Source organism: Nelumbo nucifera, chromosome 4 (assembly GCF_055504915.1).
Source record: "Nelumbo nucifera cultivar China Antique chromosome 4, China Antique-T2T, whole genome shotgun sequence".
In the NCBI taxonomy this organism is placed as follows: Eukaryota; Viridiplantae; Streptophyta; class Magnoliopsida; order Proteales; family Nelumbonaceae; genus Nelumbo; species Nelumbo nucifera.
Genome location: NC_142652.1, coordinates 21,845,103 through 21,863,461, shown reverse-complemented (window position 1 = coordinate 21,863,461; position 18,359 = coordinate 21,845,103). Strand labels below are relative to the sequence as shown.

General features: G+C 40.9%; 1 protein-coding gene and 1 pseudogene across 1 annotated transcript; both read right to left on the bottom strand.

Moving 5' to 3' along the window:
- Positions 1-8,803: 8,803 nt before the first annotated feature.
- LOC104598166 (cytosolic sulfotransferase 1-like) lies at positions 8,804-12,530 on the bottom strand (annotated as a pseudogene).
- Positions 12,531-13,674: 1,144 nt separating this feature from the next.
- On the bottom strand, positions 13,675-17,944 carry LOC104597878 (Thioredoxin superfamily protein). The gene is made up of 8 exons (XM_010259642.3): positions 17,785-17,944; positions 17,150-17,306; positions 16,935-17,054; positions 16,796-16,839; positions 16,576-16,701; positions 14,253-14,337; positions 14,085-14,141; positions 13,675-14,004 (listed from the first exon to the last, which is right to left on the bottom strand). The coding sequence occupies exons 1-8, from the start codon at positions 17,838-17,840 to the stop codon at positions 13,921-13,923; spliced, it is 729 nt and encodes a 242-aa protein (XP_010257944.1). The 5' UTR covers positions 17,841-17,944; the 3' UTR covers positions 13,675-13,920.
- Between the last annotated feature and the right edge of the window lie 415 nt (positions 17,945-18,359).

Sequence of the window (18,359 nt, the reverse complement as noted above, 5' to 3'; positions counted from 1 at the left end):
TTGAGTTTAATTAGGAATTTCCTTCTGTAATCTCCTATTTAAGGAGCCACGAATTGAAGAAAAGGCATTGAATTTTCGATCAAGAAAAGAGCTTAGGAGAGTTAGGGTGATCTCTTGGACAAATCAACCCCTAGTTCGCCACAATAGGGTCAGCACGCAAAGGGAAGGGCAAGGGAAGGCTAGGAGTTTTCCCCGTGGACCGCCCCATGATGAGATCCTACGCGCGGGCCCATAACATTTTGGTATCAGAGCCTAGCGTCATGGGCGACATGGAGCAGCTATCATCCAAGGTCCACGAACTGGAACACCGACTCATGGAAAATCATGCAGAAGTAAGAGAGGTCAAGGAGGATGTCAGGGGGCTTCGACGCCTACTAGAGTTATACTTCGCCACCAGAGAAAGGAGTCTTGAAGAGGCGGCCACCAACCACAGCCGCCGCCCAGATCGGGCCAAAGGCTCCGGTGAACGACAGGATGCCACCCCAGCTACAGCGGTCATACCCAAATACAATCGTCTGGAGTTTCCCTCATACAACGGCAGCGGTGACCCACTGGGATGGCTGTACCGCTGTGAGCAATTCTTCCGTAATCAGCACACGGAGGAGAAGGACAAGGTCAGCCTGGCCGCATTCCACCTGACCGAAGAAGCGCAGCTCTGGTTCTACCGAGTAGAGCAGGAAGAACCAGGTCTTAGTTGGGAGCAGTTCAAGTCGTACTGCCTCCTTCGGTTCGGACCCCCATTAACAAGCAACCCCTTGGGGGAACTCATTAACCTCAAGCAGACCGGGACAGTAGCAGAGTATCAGCGGCAGTTTCAGTCCCTTCTCGCCAGAGCCTCTTCAGTACGCCCAGACCAGCAGGTGGATATGTTCACAGCTGGCCTAGCCGAACCTCTGTGAGTTGACGTAGAGATGCAGAGCCCGCCTAATCTGGTCACGGCAATGAATTTATCCCGAGCCTTCGAGCGCAAACTACAGATTAGCCGAGGGTTGTCCAGCATGGGACGCCCAGCAACGGCTTGGACAAACCCGAAGCCTGCTGGAGGAGGGCCCTCGCTGGCAGCCAATAGGGAACCGCGGCCTTTCACCAGTAACCCTTCTCGATCTGCAACCAGCATAGGGAGCAGCACGACGGCACCTCCCATCAGACGCCTATCCAGAGCCGAGATGGTGGAACGCCGGGCCAAGGGCCAATGCTTCAACTGTGACAAGTTGTACTCCGTCGGCCACCGCTGCAAGCGGTTGTTCTGCCTCCTGGTAGACGAACTGGAGGAGGAAGAAGAGGAGCAAACAACACTAGAACCCGAGATCTCCCTCCACGCCATCACCGGGATACAAAACTCCCAAACCATGCAGCTGTAGGCCCAAGTGGCAAGAAAACAGGTATGGGTTCTAGTGGACTCAGGGAGCACACATAATTTTAACAGCAAACAAGCTGCGCTCCAATTGAAACTACCGGTGGAAGACAGACCGCAGCTTTAGGTAGCCGTAGCAAATGGGGAGAGAGTTCACAGCCCGGGGATCTGCCGAAACATCCAAATATGAGTAGATTCTGAACCATTCCTCGCTGATCCGTTTGTATTGCCCCTAGACAAGTTCGATATAGTGTTGGAAATTAAGTGGCTCATCACCCTCGGCCCTATCCTATGGGATTTCAGTGCCTTGACCATGACGTTTAACCTACATGGGAAACAAGTCACATGGAAGGGGACCAAGATGAGAGCAAAAAGACCACAGGTACATACCCTCCATGGCGACGCCTTGCACGCTGCAGAGATGGAGACTTCTTGCCGATTTTCCAGACGTGTTCTCAGAACCCAAGGGCCTTCCTCCTGTCCGATCATGTGACCATCGGATCCCCTTAATGCCAGGGGCTGGACCCGTGGTCGTTCGGCCGTACCGCTACCCACACCTTCAGAAGGACGAGATAGAGAACCAGTGTGCAGAAATGCTGAAGCAGGGTATTATCCGCCCAAGCCGCTCCCCATTCTCCTCGCCAGTCTTGCTGGTGCCAAAACAGGACAGCACCTGGAGGTTTTGTGTAGACTACCGGGAGCTCAACACCAGGACCGTCAAGGACAAGTTTCCGATTCCTGTGGTGGACGAACTGCTAGATGAGCTCCACGGGTCTCAATATTTCTCTAAACTGGATCTCAGGTCAGGCTACTTCTAGGTTCGAATGGCACCCGAAGATGTGAAGAAAACAGCCTTCCGAACGCATCACGACCACTTTGAATTCCTAGTTATGCCTTTTGGTCTCACCAAAGCTCCATCCACATTTCAGGCCTTGATGAACGAGGTATTTCGACCCCACCTCCGCAGATTCGTCCTAGTATTTTTTGACGACATCCTGATTTACAGTACGTCATGGGTGGAGCACGTCCGTCACCTACGGACGGTTCTGGAGCTGCTACACCAACATAAGCTCTTCCTAAAATGAACCAAATATTCTTTTGGAGAGCAACAGGTCCTTTATCTAGGACATATAATCAGCAAGGAAGGAGTCTTGGTAGATGACTCCAAGATTCAGGCCATTCGGGAATGGCCCAAGCCTCAGTCCACTAGGGCTCTCTGTGGGTTCTTAGGTCTCACCGGGTTACTACCGCAAGTTTGTAAGGAATTACGGACTCCTGGCAGCCCCATTAACCAAGATGTTAAAGAAGAATGCATTCCAGTGGGATGAAGCAGCGGATGCCGCCTTCACAAACTTAAGAGATGCACTCTCCTCAACCCCCGTGCTGCAGTTACCAAACTTTAACCAGGAGTTTACAGTTGAGTGTGATGCTTCGGGCATAGGCATCGGCGCAGTGCTGCAACAGCAAGAGCACCCCATAGCCTTCTTCAGCCGCAAGCTAGCAGACCGGCACCTAAAGCTACCAACCTACGAGCGTGAATTGATCGGGCTTGCCAAGGTCGTCCAACACTGGAGGCCATATTTGTGGGGCAGACCCTTTGTCGTCAAGACAGACCATTACAGCCTCAAGTACCTTCTAGAGCAGCGGCTTACTACTCCACCCCAACAGCACTGGGCAAGTAAACTGCTAGGGTTTGACTTCCGCGTAGACCACAAGGCAGGGGCTTCAAACCAGGCCGCAGATGCGCTATCTAGGCATGATGAAGAGATGATACACCTTTGCGCGATCTCCCGGCCCCGCGTTACCCTATTGGAGAACCTAAGGAGCATACTGCCCCAATCACCAACATGGAGGGATCGAGTGCAATAATTACAGTCTGGAACAACCAACCCGAATTGGTCCTTCCACGAGGGACTTGTGCTGTACAAAGGGAGGATATATCTCCCGACAGATTGCCCGTTGATTTCAGTCGTCATCGCCAGCATACATAATGCCACCCACGAAGGAGTTCAGAAGACGTTACACCGCGTCCGCACCGATTTTCATTGGCAGGGTATGCGCGGCTCAGTTAGGGATTTCATCTAGACCTGCTCCACATGCCAGCAACAAAAATGGGAGAATTTACAACCGGCAGGCCTCCTGCAGCCCCTCTCACTCCCAACACAGATCTGGGTCGATATCTCCATGGACTTCATTGAAGGCTTGCCTAAAGTTGGAGGGAAGTCAGTCTTATTCGTAGTGGTGGACCGCTTCTCCAAGTATGCCCATTTCATCCCGTTGTCCCACCCATACAGCGTAGTCTCTGTGGCCCATGCCTTCTTCACACACGTCTTCCGCCTACATGGGCTGCCTGAGTCCATCATCAGCGACAGGGACGCAGTCTTCACCAGCACCTTTTGGAAGGAGCTGTTCCAATTACAAGGCACGACCTACCTTTCTCCTCCTCCTACCATCCACAAACAGACGGGCAAACGGAGGTGGTCAACCGTACCATAGAGATGTACCTCCGCTGTTTCGTAGGGGACCAACCACGACGCTGGGTGGATTGCCTTCCTTGGGCTGAATACTGCTATAACACGTCCTACCACTCCTCCCTTGGCATGACTCCCTTCAGGGTTGTGTATGGCCGAGACCCTCCCCGTCTTTTATCTTACGAACCAGGCTCCACACGGTTGGAAGAAGTAGAGCGTAGTCTCCAAGACCGCGATGCCCTCCTGGCTGAAGTCTCCCTGCGCTTACAGCAGACACAGGCGCGCATGAAGCAAGCCTACGATCAGCACCACCGCGAAGTCACATTCGAGCCTGGTCAGTTCGTTTGGCTAAAGCTCCAGCCTTACCGTCAGCTCTCCCTCCGGCGTTGAGGCCCCCCCAAGCTAGCCCCAAAATTCTACGGGTCCTTCAAGGTTCTACGGCAGATCAGGAAGGTTGCCTATCAACTCGAGCTACTGGAGCACAGCAGAATCCATGATATCTTCCATGTGTCCCTACTGAAGGCTTTTACAGGGACTCCCCCTAAGCATGTGCCTTCTCTACCTCCTCTAAAGGACGGCAGACCCATCCTCCACCCTCGAGCTCTTGTCCAGTCATGCATCAATCAGGGTACCTTTGAGGTTCTCGTAGAATGGGAAGGATTACCCTCAGTTGAGGCCACCTGGATTCCCTGGACCGACCTTCACAACACCTACCCAGCCCTCGAGCTTGAGGACAAGCTCGTTGTCCAGGAGGGGTGTGATGTTATGGACACACCGCCCAGCAGCACATTGCGGGTAGTGACAGGCAGCGGCACGCACCGCCCGGCAGCGCCGGCACAACGCACCGCCTGGCAGCGCGCAGCACGCACCGCCCGGTAGCGCGCAGCACGCACCGCATGATAGCAGCAGCACTGTGAGGCGCGCGCCGCCCGGCAGCAGCGGTAGGGTGGGACCCACATGATAGCTCATCAGGGTGGGCCCACACTTATCTTGCCACATCAGCTCTGCTTGCCAACTCGCCGCCAGCTACACCAATCCTTATCCTTATCCTTATCTTATCTCATCTTAAGTAAGAATTGTGTTACCATTAGGAGTAGGTAATTAGGAGTTTGAGTTTAATTAGAAATTTCCTTCTGTAATCTCCTATTTAAGGAGCCACGAATTGAAGAAAATGCATTGAATTTTCAATCAAGAAAATAGCTTAGGAGAGTTAGGGTGATCTCTTGGACAAATCACCCCCTAGTTCGCCACAATAGGGTCAGCACGCAAAGGGAAGGGCAAGGGAAGGCTAGGAGTTTTCCCCATGGACCACCCCGTGACGAGATCCTACGCGCAGGCCCATAACATAGAACAAGCCAAAAGCCTTGATATTTAGATCACAGTGGTAGTAATTCTGGGGACAAAGCTTTAATGTTTACAAGAAGCAATAGGTATAGGTTTACACTGAAACTCTGAAAAGAAGACTACCCAGAATAATAGAATAAATGCGTTTTAAAAGCCTGTAGACCAAGCCGCTTACCAAATAGTCGGTCTTTAAAGACAAGACCCCACAAGATCAATATGTATTTTGGCCATTTGGGTTGTTGAAAGATCTTTTTAAAAAGATTTGCCAAATGGCACAAAAATGCACTTATCTCATAAGTGTTTGTTGGGTGGATGTAATTACTGGTATTATTTTTGAGTAATGAGTAGTTAAATTAAATAATAACCTTTTTATTCATAAAATGTCATTACCAGAAATGTTAATTTTGTCCCATTACGCTGTGTCAATTTTTCTTGGATGAGAATACCCATGTAAGATAGATATAAAAAAGTGAGGAATGATAATGGAGATCCTAAAGAACTATGGGAAAGCTTCCGGGCAGAAGGCGAATCCTTCTAAATCCGAACTTTTTTTCTCTCCAGGATTGCATCCAAAACTGCAAAAACTAATTACAAGAGTTATGGGTATTAAAAAAGTTGCCAATCCATCGAAGTATTTAGGACTCCCTTCAGTTTTTGGTAGATCAAAAAAGGGTTTGTTCAATTATCCGGGGGAGAGAATGGAAAGTAAGATAGATGGATGGAAGGTCTCATTCCTCCCTTCTGCAGGGAAAGAAGTGCTGAAAAAGGTAGTCTTAACTGCAATCCCCTCCTATGTAACGTCTTGTTTCTTGGTTTCAAAATCCATATGTACCCAGTTAAAGAAAAACCAAAGAGCTTTCATGTGGGGGGAAACAAAAAATCAAAAGAAAGTTAGATGGGTTAGCTAGACAGAGATTTGCAAAAGTAAATCTCATGGTGGCCTTGGCTACAGAGATCCATACTTGTTTAATCTTGCTCTTCTAGCAAAATTAGCATGGAGGTTCTACACAGAAAAAAGAAATTTGTGGGTAAATTTGGTAAAAGGAAAGTATTTAAATGGGAAAAGCTTCTGGAATGTGTCTGCCCCTCGAAATTGTTCTTAGGGCTTCAAGAGTTTGCTAGAAGGAAGGGAACTCATTAGAGAAGGGGCGTGCCGGTGTATAGCAAAAGGTGAGGGTCTAGCGATTTGGGATGATCCGTGGATTCAGGAGGTTCCCCATTTCAAACCTATGGGTCCAAGACCAAGAAATTAATGTCCAAATCAAGTGGGTGGGTGATCTTATTGACCCACAAAACAACTGTCGGAAAGAAAGAATTGTTCACTCCATATTTGACCCGGCCACTGCAAATTTAATTTGTAACATGGACCTTCCAAGAGCTAGAGGGGAAGATAAGCTGATCTGGATGCAAGACTCAAAAGGAAAATTTTCTGTGAAATCGGCTTACCACCTAGCAGTTAGCTTAAACAAAGATCAATGTGGAGTAAATGATCCAAATCCTATGACCCCAAATCTATGGAAGAAGACCTGGGCCTTAAAAATTCCTTAAATGATCAAACATTTCATTTGGAAATGTTGCCATAATAGCATAACAGTGAAAAAAGTGCTTAGAAAGAGAAACATGTGCCAGGATTCCCTCTGCCCAATTTGTGGGAGAGAAGAGGAAAGCACCAGGAACATGGATTGGAAGCCCCCTAGGCCTTACTGGTTTAAATCTGGCTTCTCTTAATCACTTTGCTGATTGGTGGGCCTAGTAGCTACAACAAGAAAATCCATTAGTTGGAGCCGCAAAGTCTATCATTGAGTTGTCTGCTATAATTCTTTGGTATATTTGAGATTCCAGAAACAGATTTGTTTTTGAAGAAGTAAATCCTATCTTTATATATCTTTGTTTCTTGCAGGCAGGACGATGAGGGAAGTGCGGAAAGCTTCCCGTCAAGAATTAATAGATTCTTTGCATGATAAAGCAATTGAAGAAAGCATCAGATCATCTCCTCAGCAGAATTCTAGCTTTTGTTTTGCAAGGACTAATGGCAGTTTTAATAGTAATGGGTTGAGTGGTTTGGGTTTCTGGATAGCGAACAGTATTGGTTCTTTTTTGATGGCTAAATGTGGTGTATGTAAATATGTCTCTGTGGAATATGCTGAACTTACAACTATATTTTTTTTTGCTGCAAATCTGCTCAATCCCTAGGTTTATCATCCATCAGAATTGAACCAGACTCTCATGTGCTAGTTAATATTGGTATTTCTTTCAGTACTGGCTTCATAAGTAGAAGCGTAAATGGGGTAGCGCATGAACTCACGAGAAGAGGTAAATTAGGCGTCGCTGCTGAATGGAGAAGCCCTCCAGCCTGGCTGGATCCTTTTCTGGATAATATGAAGTTTATGGTAGATGGTGTTTATTCTTCACTTTGGAAGCCCCTGTAGTTGTTGATTAGTTCCTATAGTTTTTTGTTTTCTCTGTTTTTCTTGTTTTCCTGTTGTTTTGTTTGTTTGTACCTTTTGTTTTTTCATATGTAAATCTTGATTACAGGAAGAGTTTGGATCCGCTGGCCACAACACATTACTGGCCAAGTACAACTAATTTTCCCAAAGTGGGCTTGGCTGGGTGAATGTGGCCAATAATATGTTTCTGTCAGTAGAATTGAGCTCAATATAGGACAGTTGGTTAATGGGAACCAGTTTCTTGCTAGTCAATTTTCCCCCACTATTTCCCAAAAATGAATTTGTTCAAAATTGAAAAATTAAAATCAAATTCTAGCGTGTAAAAACACTATTCATTTCCTATGAACTTGCCTCTGCGAGCTCCCATGAAACATGAAGAGGCTAAGATTTCTCCCTTCTATTATTCAAACTTTTCCACATAATAAGAAGGTTCAAAATATCATTACTCACAATAGGACAAATAATATTTTTGGGAAATTTAGGACCCATCCCCCCTCACAAGTTTTTATTGATTTTCTAAATGTATTGTTTTAAAACCCCTACATATGCTACAACACCCCCTTGAAATGTGATGGATTCTCCCACCGACACTGTTGCCAACTGTACAAATTCATAAAAAATTATGAGAATAAAAACACCAAAATTTTATTGCTGTCAAAAAACAAAAAGTTAGAGATTATATTCATATTCACTTTGATATTCATGAGTTGAAACGTTTAAAGCTGTCAAAAAAAAAAAAAACTTCAACTTGTCTTTTACTTACAGTCCATATTTTTTTATAGGCTCGAACTACTTAAAAATCCAACTGGCCCGGCCCACGACAAATTCACCAACAATGGTGGTCCATCCATCCTTTTCCACCCTCTTTTGATATATTCATCCATCCCAATGACCTGGTCCTACTTTCTGCTCCAATACAAAAATCAGTCCGGATCAAGTACTCATCCAACGTGCTTAATATTGTAATTAACAAAAAACAGATATAATGCTTGCATCTCATTTTGCCCCGTTTACGAAGACCCCCGAAAAAAAGTTAATAAATGTGTTAACCAAAAAGAATGAAGAAAAAGTGAAGACCCCGAAAACAATATTCAGTACATAGATAATACCCCCCCCCTCCCCCCAATATATATATATTTAGAGACAAAGGCCAGATCCCTCTAATTTAATTAATGCGAGTAATTTGATCAAGTCTCTATTCCCATCTCTGGGGTGAAGTGATTCTTCCAATCTCCTATTTCACCAAGCCTGAAGAAACAACTGTTGGGGACTCAAAGCCAAGGGTCTTCACCATTTTTGCTCATCTCCATGTTTTTAAGCCTGTCTAATAAGCTACACATCCACAACAATTTATCAACTTCCTCCTCCTTAGCAAAAGGTTTCCCAAGAAATGAAACTAACCTCTTCACTTGTCCCCTTGGGTCTCTTTTAAGCTATTCATACTTCAAAAAGAGTATCTTGTAAGGTCTCTCCATGCTCTCCTTCCAATATTCTAAAACATGATCAAAGAATGGACCAAAAGCATGGACTCCATTGAAGAAGCTCTCAAATGCTTCAGTCATTGGAAAATGGAAATGGCCCGTGTTCATGTGTCCTGACTTTGTTCTTGAAGTGCCACAGGGACACAATAAGTGTGTCTTTGGGGTTCCTCGTGATATATGCTATCTTGCACTGGGAGTTCTTGATGGACTCAGGCAGAACTCTGTAAGGCATGTGGGTATGAAAGAGTCTAGGAGATGGTGTAGCAGAAAGACAAGGAGTTGGGGGTTTCATTGTAAACATGGATTTCTAAGGTTTGTATGTAGGCTCTAGGATACCTTGTAATCAGAGGGTCATCAACATCCTTAATTAACGACATTATCGTGATCGACAGCAGCAAGGGTGGTATTACCGTATTACCACTGCTGCTTAATTTGATCATGGCAGCATTGGTGAGTCATCATGATGCAGATGCACGTCACAAGGGCTTCGAGCCAGGTGGTGCCTGTTTTCATAGAAGCTACGATCACATCGTCATCTCCTGCTCCGAAGTGCGACCGAGCGGCCACTGCGGCGCAGCTTCCAGGTGTCGGGGAACGTACCAGAAGCCTTTCCATTGGTAGAGATCGATCGAACTCATCCCACCATGTCTCCCTAGGAAGTTGTCGTAGTAAAGGCTTCAGTGAATCGGAAATGGTCATTATTAGCAGTTACTTGGTAGTAGCCATGAAATGAGAAGGCACAAAATGAACTAGGAAAATTAATTCTTCTTAGTGTTGAATGATGAAATAAAACCCAAGTATATTTGTTTTTATTTTTACATATATGGGTTGTATTTATACACCATAGAGGGTGATGCATGGAAAGGAGACGATTAGTGGAGAGAGGGGTCGTTGCTGGCTCTCAACCTAGATCGGCTTTGGTCTCTGAAGCTGGTGCTTCTACTCTAATGGGTTTAAAGCTGGCCAAGCGTCTGAACAGAAGAAATCTGCTGATGTGAACTGCCACCTTGGGAAGATGCAACAAAAAACTTGAAAATCAAAATTCGACTAATTTTTCTACAATAATGCTTCCAGCTACTAAAGTCCGGACTCTGGATGCGTCATGTGAACTTTCACCTTCATACCATGGGGAGACGGAGGGGAATGACGGAGAACCGGGGCAAATGAGATGGAGTCGCAGAGATGGGGGAGATGATAAAAGTATAGCAGAGACAGAGTTGCAGAGATGGAGGGGAATGAACGAGCACCTTCATGCCTCACCGCTATTGGTAAAAGAAAAGCAAAACTGAGTGATCTTGTCACTCACTCAGATGGTAATCCAATTTTTTGTATTTTGTAAGAGTTAGAATGCAATAAAAGCGGATATGATAAAATTATATTATATAATACTATATTTATAATCAAGTTTTCTAAATTTTGTAAGAGATATGTCAGAAATCATTAAAAGCGGATATGGTAAAAATATATTATATAATACTATATTTATTTATAATATAATCGAATTTGAATATTTATCGAATCGAATGAACTTGCATTCGAATTCGATTTGATTGACTAATCGGTAGAAAATGAATATTCAAATTCGACCATTTATATTATTCGGATCATCCGAATTCGATTTGATTACATCAAATCTCGTATTCGAAATCGGTTTCGATTTTTGGGATACCATTGACACCCCTACCAACCATCTCATGCTCAGGTAAAAATTAGCTCTATTTTCTGACTTATTTGCTCAACGTCAATTTTGTGAATATGCGTTCTTTGTGTATTTGAACAACTCTCTAGTCAATCCACTCCTAAGTGTGGGTAGGTATCTCTACCCCCGGGTTTTTTATCTGTGTCCCATCGGTGGTTGATTGAGTAGGAGTTTTTCCAGTATCATAGTCGAAAACGTTTAGTTATCCATTTTTCTGAAAAACGTTTTCTCAGACCACACCTCAGAAATCAGGAAAGGTGTGGCATGAGAAAACCCCTTTTTTTGTGTTTTCTCGTTTTTTACCATTGCTAGCAATAGTATGCTGACATGGCATTGAAAATTGCCTATGTAGCAGCAATAGCAATGGCACCAAATAATAAAAAATGTTTTTTATAAAAATGGCATGCCAATGCAGCACCGCTTTCTCAAAAAACAACTATCAGGAAACGGCATTGGCTCTAAACACTACCATAATTAATAAGACACTTATGAAAATTGGAGGTGGAGATAGCCAAGATAATTGTATTTCTTACATGGTGTCAAGGTTCAAAGTATTGAAAACATAAGGTGTACCGGAAAGACAATTTTAAGAGATATATCGAGATACGTTTTAGATACGTATGGACGAAAAATCAAGATACATATAAATATAGTAGAAAATTCAAATTAATCCTAAAAAATATATCACTAACAATATTTACAAATTTTATATGATTGGCAATAAGTCATTTAAATGTAAAAAATCATAATTTAATGGTTTATATAAAGTAACTAAAATGTAAAAATAAAATAAAATAACTAAAATGTGAATGTCAATTTTCAAAAAAAAAAACCAATATAATTAATTTTAATATTTATTAGTATATAAATTTTAGTAATTAATTCTAGCATTTATTAATAAACACTTGTCACACATTAAGAAAAGTGAAAATTTACTTAAAATTAAAAATACATATGATCATAGCAAACATGTGTGGCTCATTGGTGAACAAATTTAAAATTGCTTTAGAATAATTGACTAATTAATGAAAGAGAAATTAGACTTAATACAAGACTAACGACATTAATGAGAGATTTGGTATTAAATATTAACGAAATTAATGATAAACCGAAATCAAATGTATCGAACTGTATCAAATTGTTTCAGGCCCGATACAGATCCGAAACAGCCCGGTATCGGCCTGTATCAGCCGAAACGTATGAAAAGAAACAGAACAAAGGATCTATGATCTGTGTATCGGGTTCTTGTCGGAGCGATACATATCGGCCAATACGTTGCGATATTTTGAACCTTGCATGGTGTTTGGCACTAGAGCGTTTCACAAGTGGGCCCGGTTCACAAGTGATTCATTTCACCTGTTTTATTGAAAAAACACAAAAAAAAATCGGGATGTAGGCTGATTGGGCATTTAAAGTGATTTAACTTAATATTATAATATAGGGTAAATCTCTTAAGTTTTCTAACAATTGTCTAAAACCTTCCTTATCGTTAACTTTCCGTCACACTCCATTCACATGTGATGTCACGTGATTGATATATTTTTTAAAATTCCTAAAGTATCCTTTCTTGGCAACTTCTCGAAAGAGATTTTTAACTTTTCATCAATCAACAGAACAACTCATTCATGCTCGCATCCTAGCCCAAGAAATGGAAAAGTCAATTTTGTTACCAAGTAGTAATGAAAAGTTGGCAGCAGCATTTCCAACTAGGCACCAGATATAGAACCGCAGCATTACAGCTTAGAGGGTGGTCGGCAAGGCTCTCTCATTTTTGAGCTCGACAACCTCTGTGCCCCTCTTCTCTCTTACCTCTGTCTATCTCTCTCTCATCCCGTCCACGTTGTTGCAAGTCTCTCTCTCTTTTGATCTGTCGTTGCCATATTTGCTTTTGGAAAAAATTGGAAACCAAGGGTTTTTCATTAAATGGGTTTTACTTTGAAAATTTGATGAATAATGAAGGACAAATTCGATATTTCATTTTCTCTGTTAGTGTTTACCGGCACGTCAACTGTCAAAAAACTTAAGGGTACTTTAAGACAATATATAAACAGTAAGGATAGAGTTAGTCAATTTTGCAAACAAATAGTTTAAAAGATTTACCATATAATATATTTATAATGACAATTATATGACATCTCAGAAAAGTAATCAGATTTTTCAAACTTTAATGTGCCATGTCACCAGGGTGAATCCCAAAACTAATCATTGCAAAAAAAAAAAAGAAACAAGACTGTTAAATGTGATATCTTTGCCGATTCCATTTAATTGGTGATGTGGTGTGCATGACACATCCGCATAAACGAAAAGCTTTTGAAATCTGTTTTTGTTTTCAAAAAGAAAAACAAGTTGATTTTATTTTAAAAATTAATACATGCTTTTAAAATCAACAAAATATTAGTTTTTAAAACAAAAATAAAATTTTTAGTATAAAAATTAGATGATTTATGAAACATGAAGTTGAATAATCAGATGAAAACATGTTTTTGAAACACAGATTCGGGAACATGATTTTGGTTTCAGCTTTGAAAATAGAAAAACAAACACAGTTAAGAATTTGTTTTTGTTTTCGATGGTTTTGATTTGTTTTTGGAATCAACAACAAGAAAAACGATTCACTTTGTAGAACGCCCCCTTAGGGTTGATCTTTCTGAAACCATGACTCCAATAGAGCACTAGAAAGAGTTCTATCTGATCAGACTGACCCCAATGATCATGCCTAATGAGTTATAAAATAGTATAATATATTTTGAAGAGGATACGACCCTTGAAAGAGTGGAATATGTCAAAATATGATTATGATTTCTATAGCCAACCATGTATAGACTAGTTGGGATAAGGCTTTGTTGGGTTGGTTTGCTGCATGCATGATACATTTGGATGAAAACAAATTAATTTATCAGGATAATCCATTTATGGGTCAGTCGTACATTTATTCCGGCTAGCAAAGCCAATCCCCTATATACCATGAATTTAGTACCAACACATCTGATAAGGTTCAAAGTTTTTGACAATGTAGGTAAGTAGAATGGTACACCAACAAGCCATTTTATCTTCAGAATAGGTCTTCGGAATAGGCAAGCAAGTTTCTTCTCTAATACAGAATTAAAAGAATAGAAACCATAAGCTAGCTATTGTCAGCAGCTACTTGAAAAGCTTTCAGGAAGACCTCAGGCGATTGGGCTCCATCCAGCTTGTGTTTCCCATTTATCTGTCAAACAAATCTTCCACTCAATAAAGGAAAATAGTGTCCCCAGGTGTGAAGTGTTATGACAAAAAAACAGTACTCACCACAAAGTATGGGACGCCAGTAATGTTTGCAGAATACTGCTCCAGCTCTTCGTAAACCTTCAGGAAATTATTAATGGCAAGTTCAATTGAAATACGTAGAGAACATAGAACTTGAAGGTAAGGGGAAAAAAGGACATCTTAAAGGAACAAAGAAAAAGAAATAAAGACCTCTTTGAGTCCATTGTTTGGATCTTCAAGGAACTCTGCTGCTCCCTCTACTCCAGCCTTTCTAGCACATTCTACAAGGAATTCCCTGCATTCAAATTTCAAATATTAAAATAGAAATATTTCATAAAATAACAGCATTCAAATATTAACACCTCTCAGTTCTAGGAATCCATGTTTCTGATCTTTTTGTACATGTTGCACACAGAAAGAGGTGCTGATACCAATCACTTGCAAGGTGATCTCTCAAGTCAAGAATTTAACTGATTGGACCTAACCATATTTTCAGGATTCTGTGGCAAGATGATGCAGCAGGACTTATTTGTTAGCTACTCACCTAAGATACGCTGTTCAAGATAACAAGATGCTTGTTAAGGAGATCAAGTAAATATTGGATGAGCCCCATATGAAACCGATAGAGGAAATTAATCTTTTCCCTGGTGGTGCTGTCATCAAGTGAAAAGCTAGAAATGCTGCTATATTTGAGGGAAATGCTGCAAGTGGTACTGATATCATATCCTCTGCTAATCATTTCTATAATGAAGAAACTATGGTATGGCTTCACTGTTTCAGCCAGGAAAGCAGTTAAGCAATATGGTGTCTCCTTTTGGTCAATGTAATGTCATTACCAATTCACCACAGAAGTTTTGATGAAGCATCATGAAAGGATCAAGCTGAATTAGCTGCAAATGCAATCAAGCTAGATAGTTCAACATCTAGACCTATCGTGATCTATCAGGATGTAGACTGTTTTGGCACTAATTCCAGGTAATTGCTTTCTAGCATAATGAGGGTAGATTCAATGATCATTTATGGGGATATTTGAAAGTCATAAAGCTTGTTCAAAATCCTAGACTGGATAGTCCTTGCCAAGTCTACCCCATTACAACGATTTGAAAGCATGAGCATCCTCTCTTCTATGAGTTTCAAATTAGGACTGAGATATGTTCTATTCTGGCCTAAGCCTATTCCTCAGGCTACCCATGTATTTTTCTTGTCTGTTATTGGCTCTTAAAAGAAACTTGGCAATCTTATATATTGACCATTTTATGGAATGATTAAGCATTCCCCTTTAACCTGGATGTTCTCACATATAAGCAGAAGCACCAAGGACCCTTCTGGAGTACTCATCATCAAAATTATAAGAACGAGTGGTTTATAGGGCACACAATTGTTCAGAGATGAAGGTTTTTACTATTTATCATAGCTCAGAATCAGAAAAGATCATAATCAACCATAAATAAAATGATGCCTGAATGTTTTCACATTAAGCAGAAGCACTCAAGCACTGATGATCCTTCTGGGGTATTCATTATCAAAACTACAAGAAGCTAATTGCTTATAGAGCACAAGGTTGTTCAGAGATGAAGGTTCTTTTCTATTTATCATATCAACACAGCTCCAAACAGAAAAGATCAAAGTCACCCACAAATTACATGATAACCTTTTTATGATCCCAAGGAGGAGAAATGGATCCCCAACCCTGTAACAACCTTAGTTGCATAGAGTTAGTTTAGGAGAAGGGAACAAATAACCACCCTTCCTGACTCGTTACTAGTGAATTATAGTAAATAAATTCCAATTCAAGCATAAGATGGCAAATGTAGCTAATCTTTGAAGAACCAATAATTCAAAACCATTATTTTTTTAAAGAAAAAAAGTATGGAAGATTTTTTTCCCCTAACTTTGTCTCATAACCGTCCTGAGCAAGTGAAAGTAAAACTTAAGCAATGAAACATTCTAACAGGGTTTCTTGTAAATCATAATCATTTGAATCACAGGCACTAGGGGCCATTTGATAACAGCTGAATTAGCTGAATTTAACATTTTATTGTTTTGTCTTTTAGTGAGTAAGTCATTAAGTAGGAGGATTGCTCAATAATGGCTTAATGGTATGTCAAGGTGTTTCATCCATTAAGGAACTTGCCTCCTATTTAATAACTTATTCACTAAAAATTAAAGTAACAAGTCATTAATTTCAGACACTTCAGCCATTATCAAATAGCTTCTTAGATGTTACATGTTAGATATGATTACCCTTCAAAACCCAACTATAAACATTAATATAGGTAGCTAATGCTGTTGGGATATCTATAATTGTATATATGTAGTTCACATTATAAGGCAAACATCCGTTCATAGATAGAAGTACACCAAAGTTTATACCAACAAAAAGATAGAAGTACAAACACTGTTTATCAAAAAAAAGATAGAAGTACACCAAGTTTATACCAACAAAAAGATAGAAGTACGAACACTATTTATCAGAAAAAAAAAAAAGATAGAAGTACACCAAGTTTATACCAACAGAACAATACACACATACCGATCTCCTATATACTTTCCCTGTGTGAAGTAGCCCAAACCCAATTCCTCCACAAGAGCACGCTGCTTATCAGGACCCTGGTGTCTGGCAAATGCTATGAGCCTGTGACTGTCCAAAGTATTCCCCCTGAATTATTGAATCATGGTTAGTTGAAACTCTGGTAAAGGTCATCTTTCTCCTACATACTGGTATCTACGATTAAGCCACATTTCATGCTTACGTAAGCCCAGACATGTCATAATCAAGGCCATGATCCCGAAATACCTGCAAGAATTAAAGCTTTCAAAATGCTTTTACTAACTAAACAAAACAAAGGAAACAAACACTCTATATTAAGTGATTTGATAAATGAGAAAAACCTCCGTCATCCGAGCTTTAATTTGTTCAGCCCGAGATCCAAACTTGCTTCTGTAAAATTCTGCCTTGTTAACTCCTTCTTTTGGGGCAGAAGGATTAAGGAAAAATGGATGCCATCTAATCTGAAAATTTGAACTAGCAGTAAATCTAACATGTGGTGAAAAAATAAACAATTCAGGAAAAAAAGAAAAAGAAAAATAATAACAAGGAAGTGAACCTCAAAATCAAATTTATCCTTTGATGAAGTTATAGCTTTATCCAGATTTCTTTTGCCAACAAAACACCATGGGCAGACAGTGTCTGAACTGACATCAATTTGAATGAGTTTCTTCCCGGCGTTGTTATCTTCTAATTGAGCCATGAATCTTGTGTATCTGCAAGTTTTACAGAATATTATCATAAACTTCAATACTTCTACAATACGAAACCTTGCAAGGCAAGGAATCAAACCAGTCAGAGTAATTAAATTCTTAATTTGGTGTTATATAACATAGCCCAAACAAAACACTAAAGCTATATCTGTGTCCTGTAGACCAATTTGCACCAAACAGAGAATCAAGTCAGAAATCAAGAGTTGACACTATATTTGGATTTCAATTTTCATATATCAATTCCCTCAAATCTACAACTTTTTCGAAGTCATGTTTCGTCAAACCAAATATCACTAATTCAATCCATGTTTTCAGCAAAAGGGGTCAGCAAGAACAATTTTGCAATCAAATTGGATAAAGAAAAGCATCAGTATTTTCAAGTGGCAGCAGTAATACATACAGTAATTCATACTTTAGAATAAAATTAAGACCAGAAATCAATAAATTGAGGAAGAATCAGGAGAGCTTAAGAATGGGGTACCTCGGAACAGTGAAGTTAGAAAAGGAGAGGGCTGAAGCTGAAGAGAGAGAACGCATTAAACTAAGTACTAGGTCGGGAAGGATCTTCAATGAAATTCTTTTTATAGATTTTCAATAAGCTTGGTAGGTGGGTTTACTGGGCCATTTTTCAGCCTTTCAATGCACCGTTTTGTCTGTTTGTGCCGCACTCGTGGTACATGTTTAAGAATCATCCACAAATGAGATGATCGAAAATGACCTAAAACCTAATCGTAATGGGGTGGGCCCTCTCTCGAGATAAAAAAATTTTCAGAAAGAAGCAAAGCTTTTTCCTTTCTAAAACTTCTAAAATTAAATGACAAAAAAGTTTCAGAAAGAGCAAAACCTAAAACCACCTCATGAAAAATTAAAAAAAAAAATAAAAAACAAACAAGAAACCCTTTTTTCGTAAAGAAGGAAGCTTTTTCCTTTTCGAGGAGTGAGGACTTCGAGGTCGCATTCAATTAGACTTTGCTCACGGGTTGAGTTCGGTGTTTTTGCCCGAGTTCGAGTCCAGCATGGCCATCATCAGTCCGTCCGAGGTATTTAGCTTGAGAC

What these genes read in the sequence shown, in the direction of transcription:
- LOC104597878 (XM_010259642.3), bottom strand. Translation starts at nt 17,840, where the DNA reads ATGCGTTCTCTCTCTTCAGCTTCAGCCCTCTCCTTTTCTAACTTCACT. An exon ending in TATGACATGTCTGGGCTTAC is followed by an intron (nt 16,702 to 16,795) that starts GTAAGCATGAAA and finishes TCAATAATTCAG; the next exon opens with GGGGAATACTTTGGACAGTC. An exon ending in GGAAAGTATATAGGAGATCG is followed by an intron (nt 14,338 to 16,575) that starts GTATGTGTGTAT and finishes ATTTGAATGCAG; the next exon opens with GGAATTCCTTGTAGAATGTG.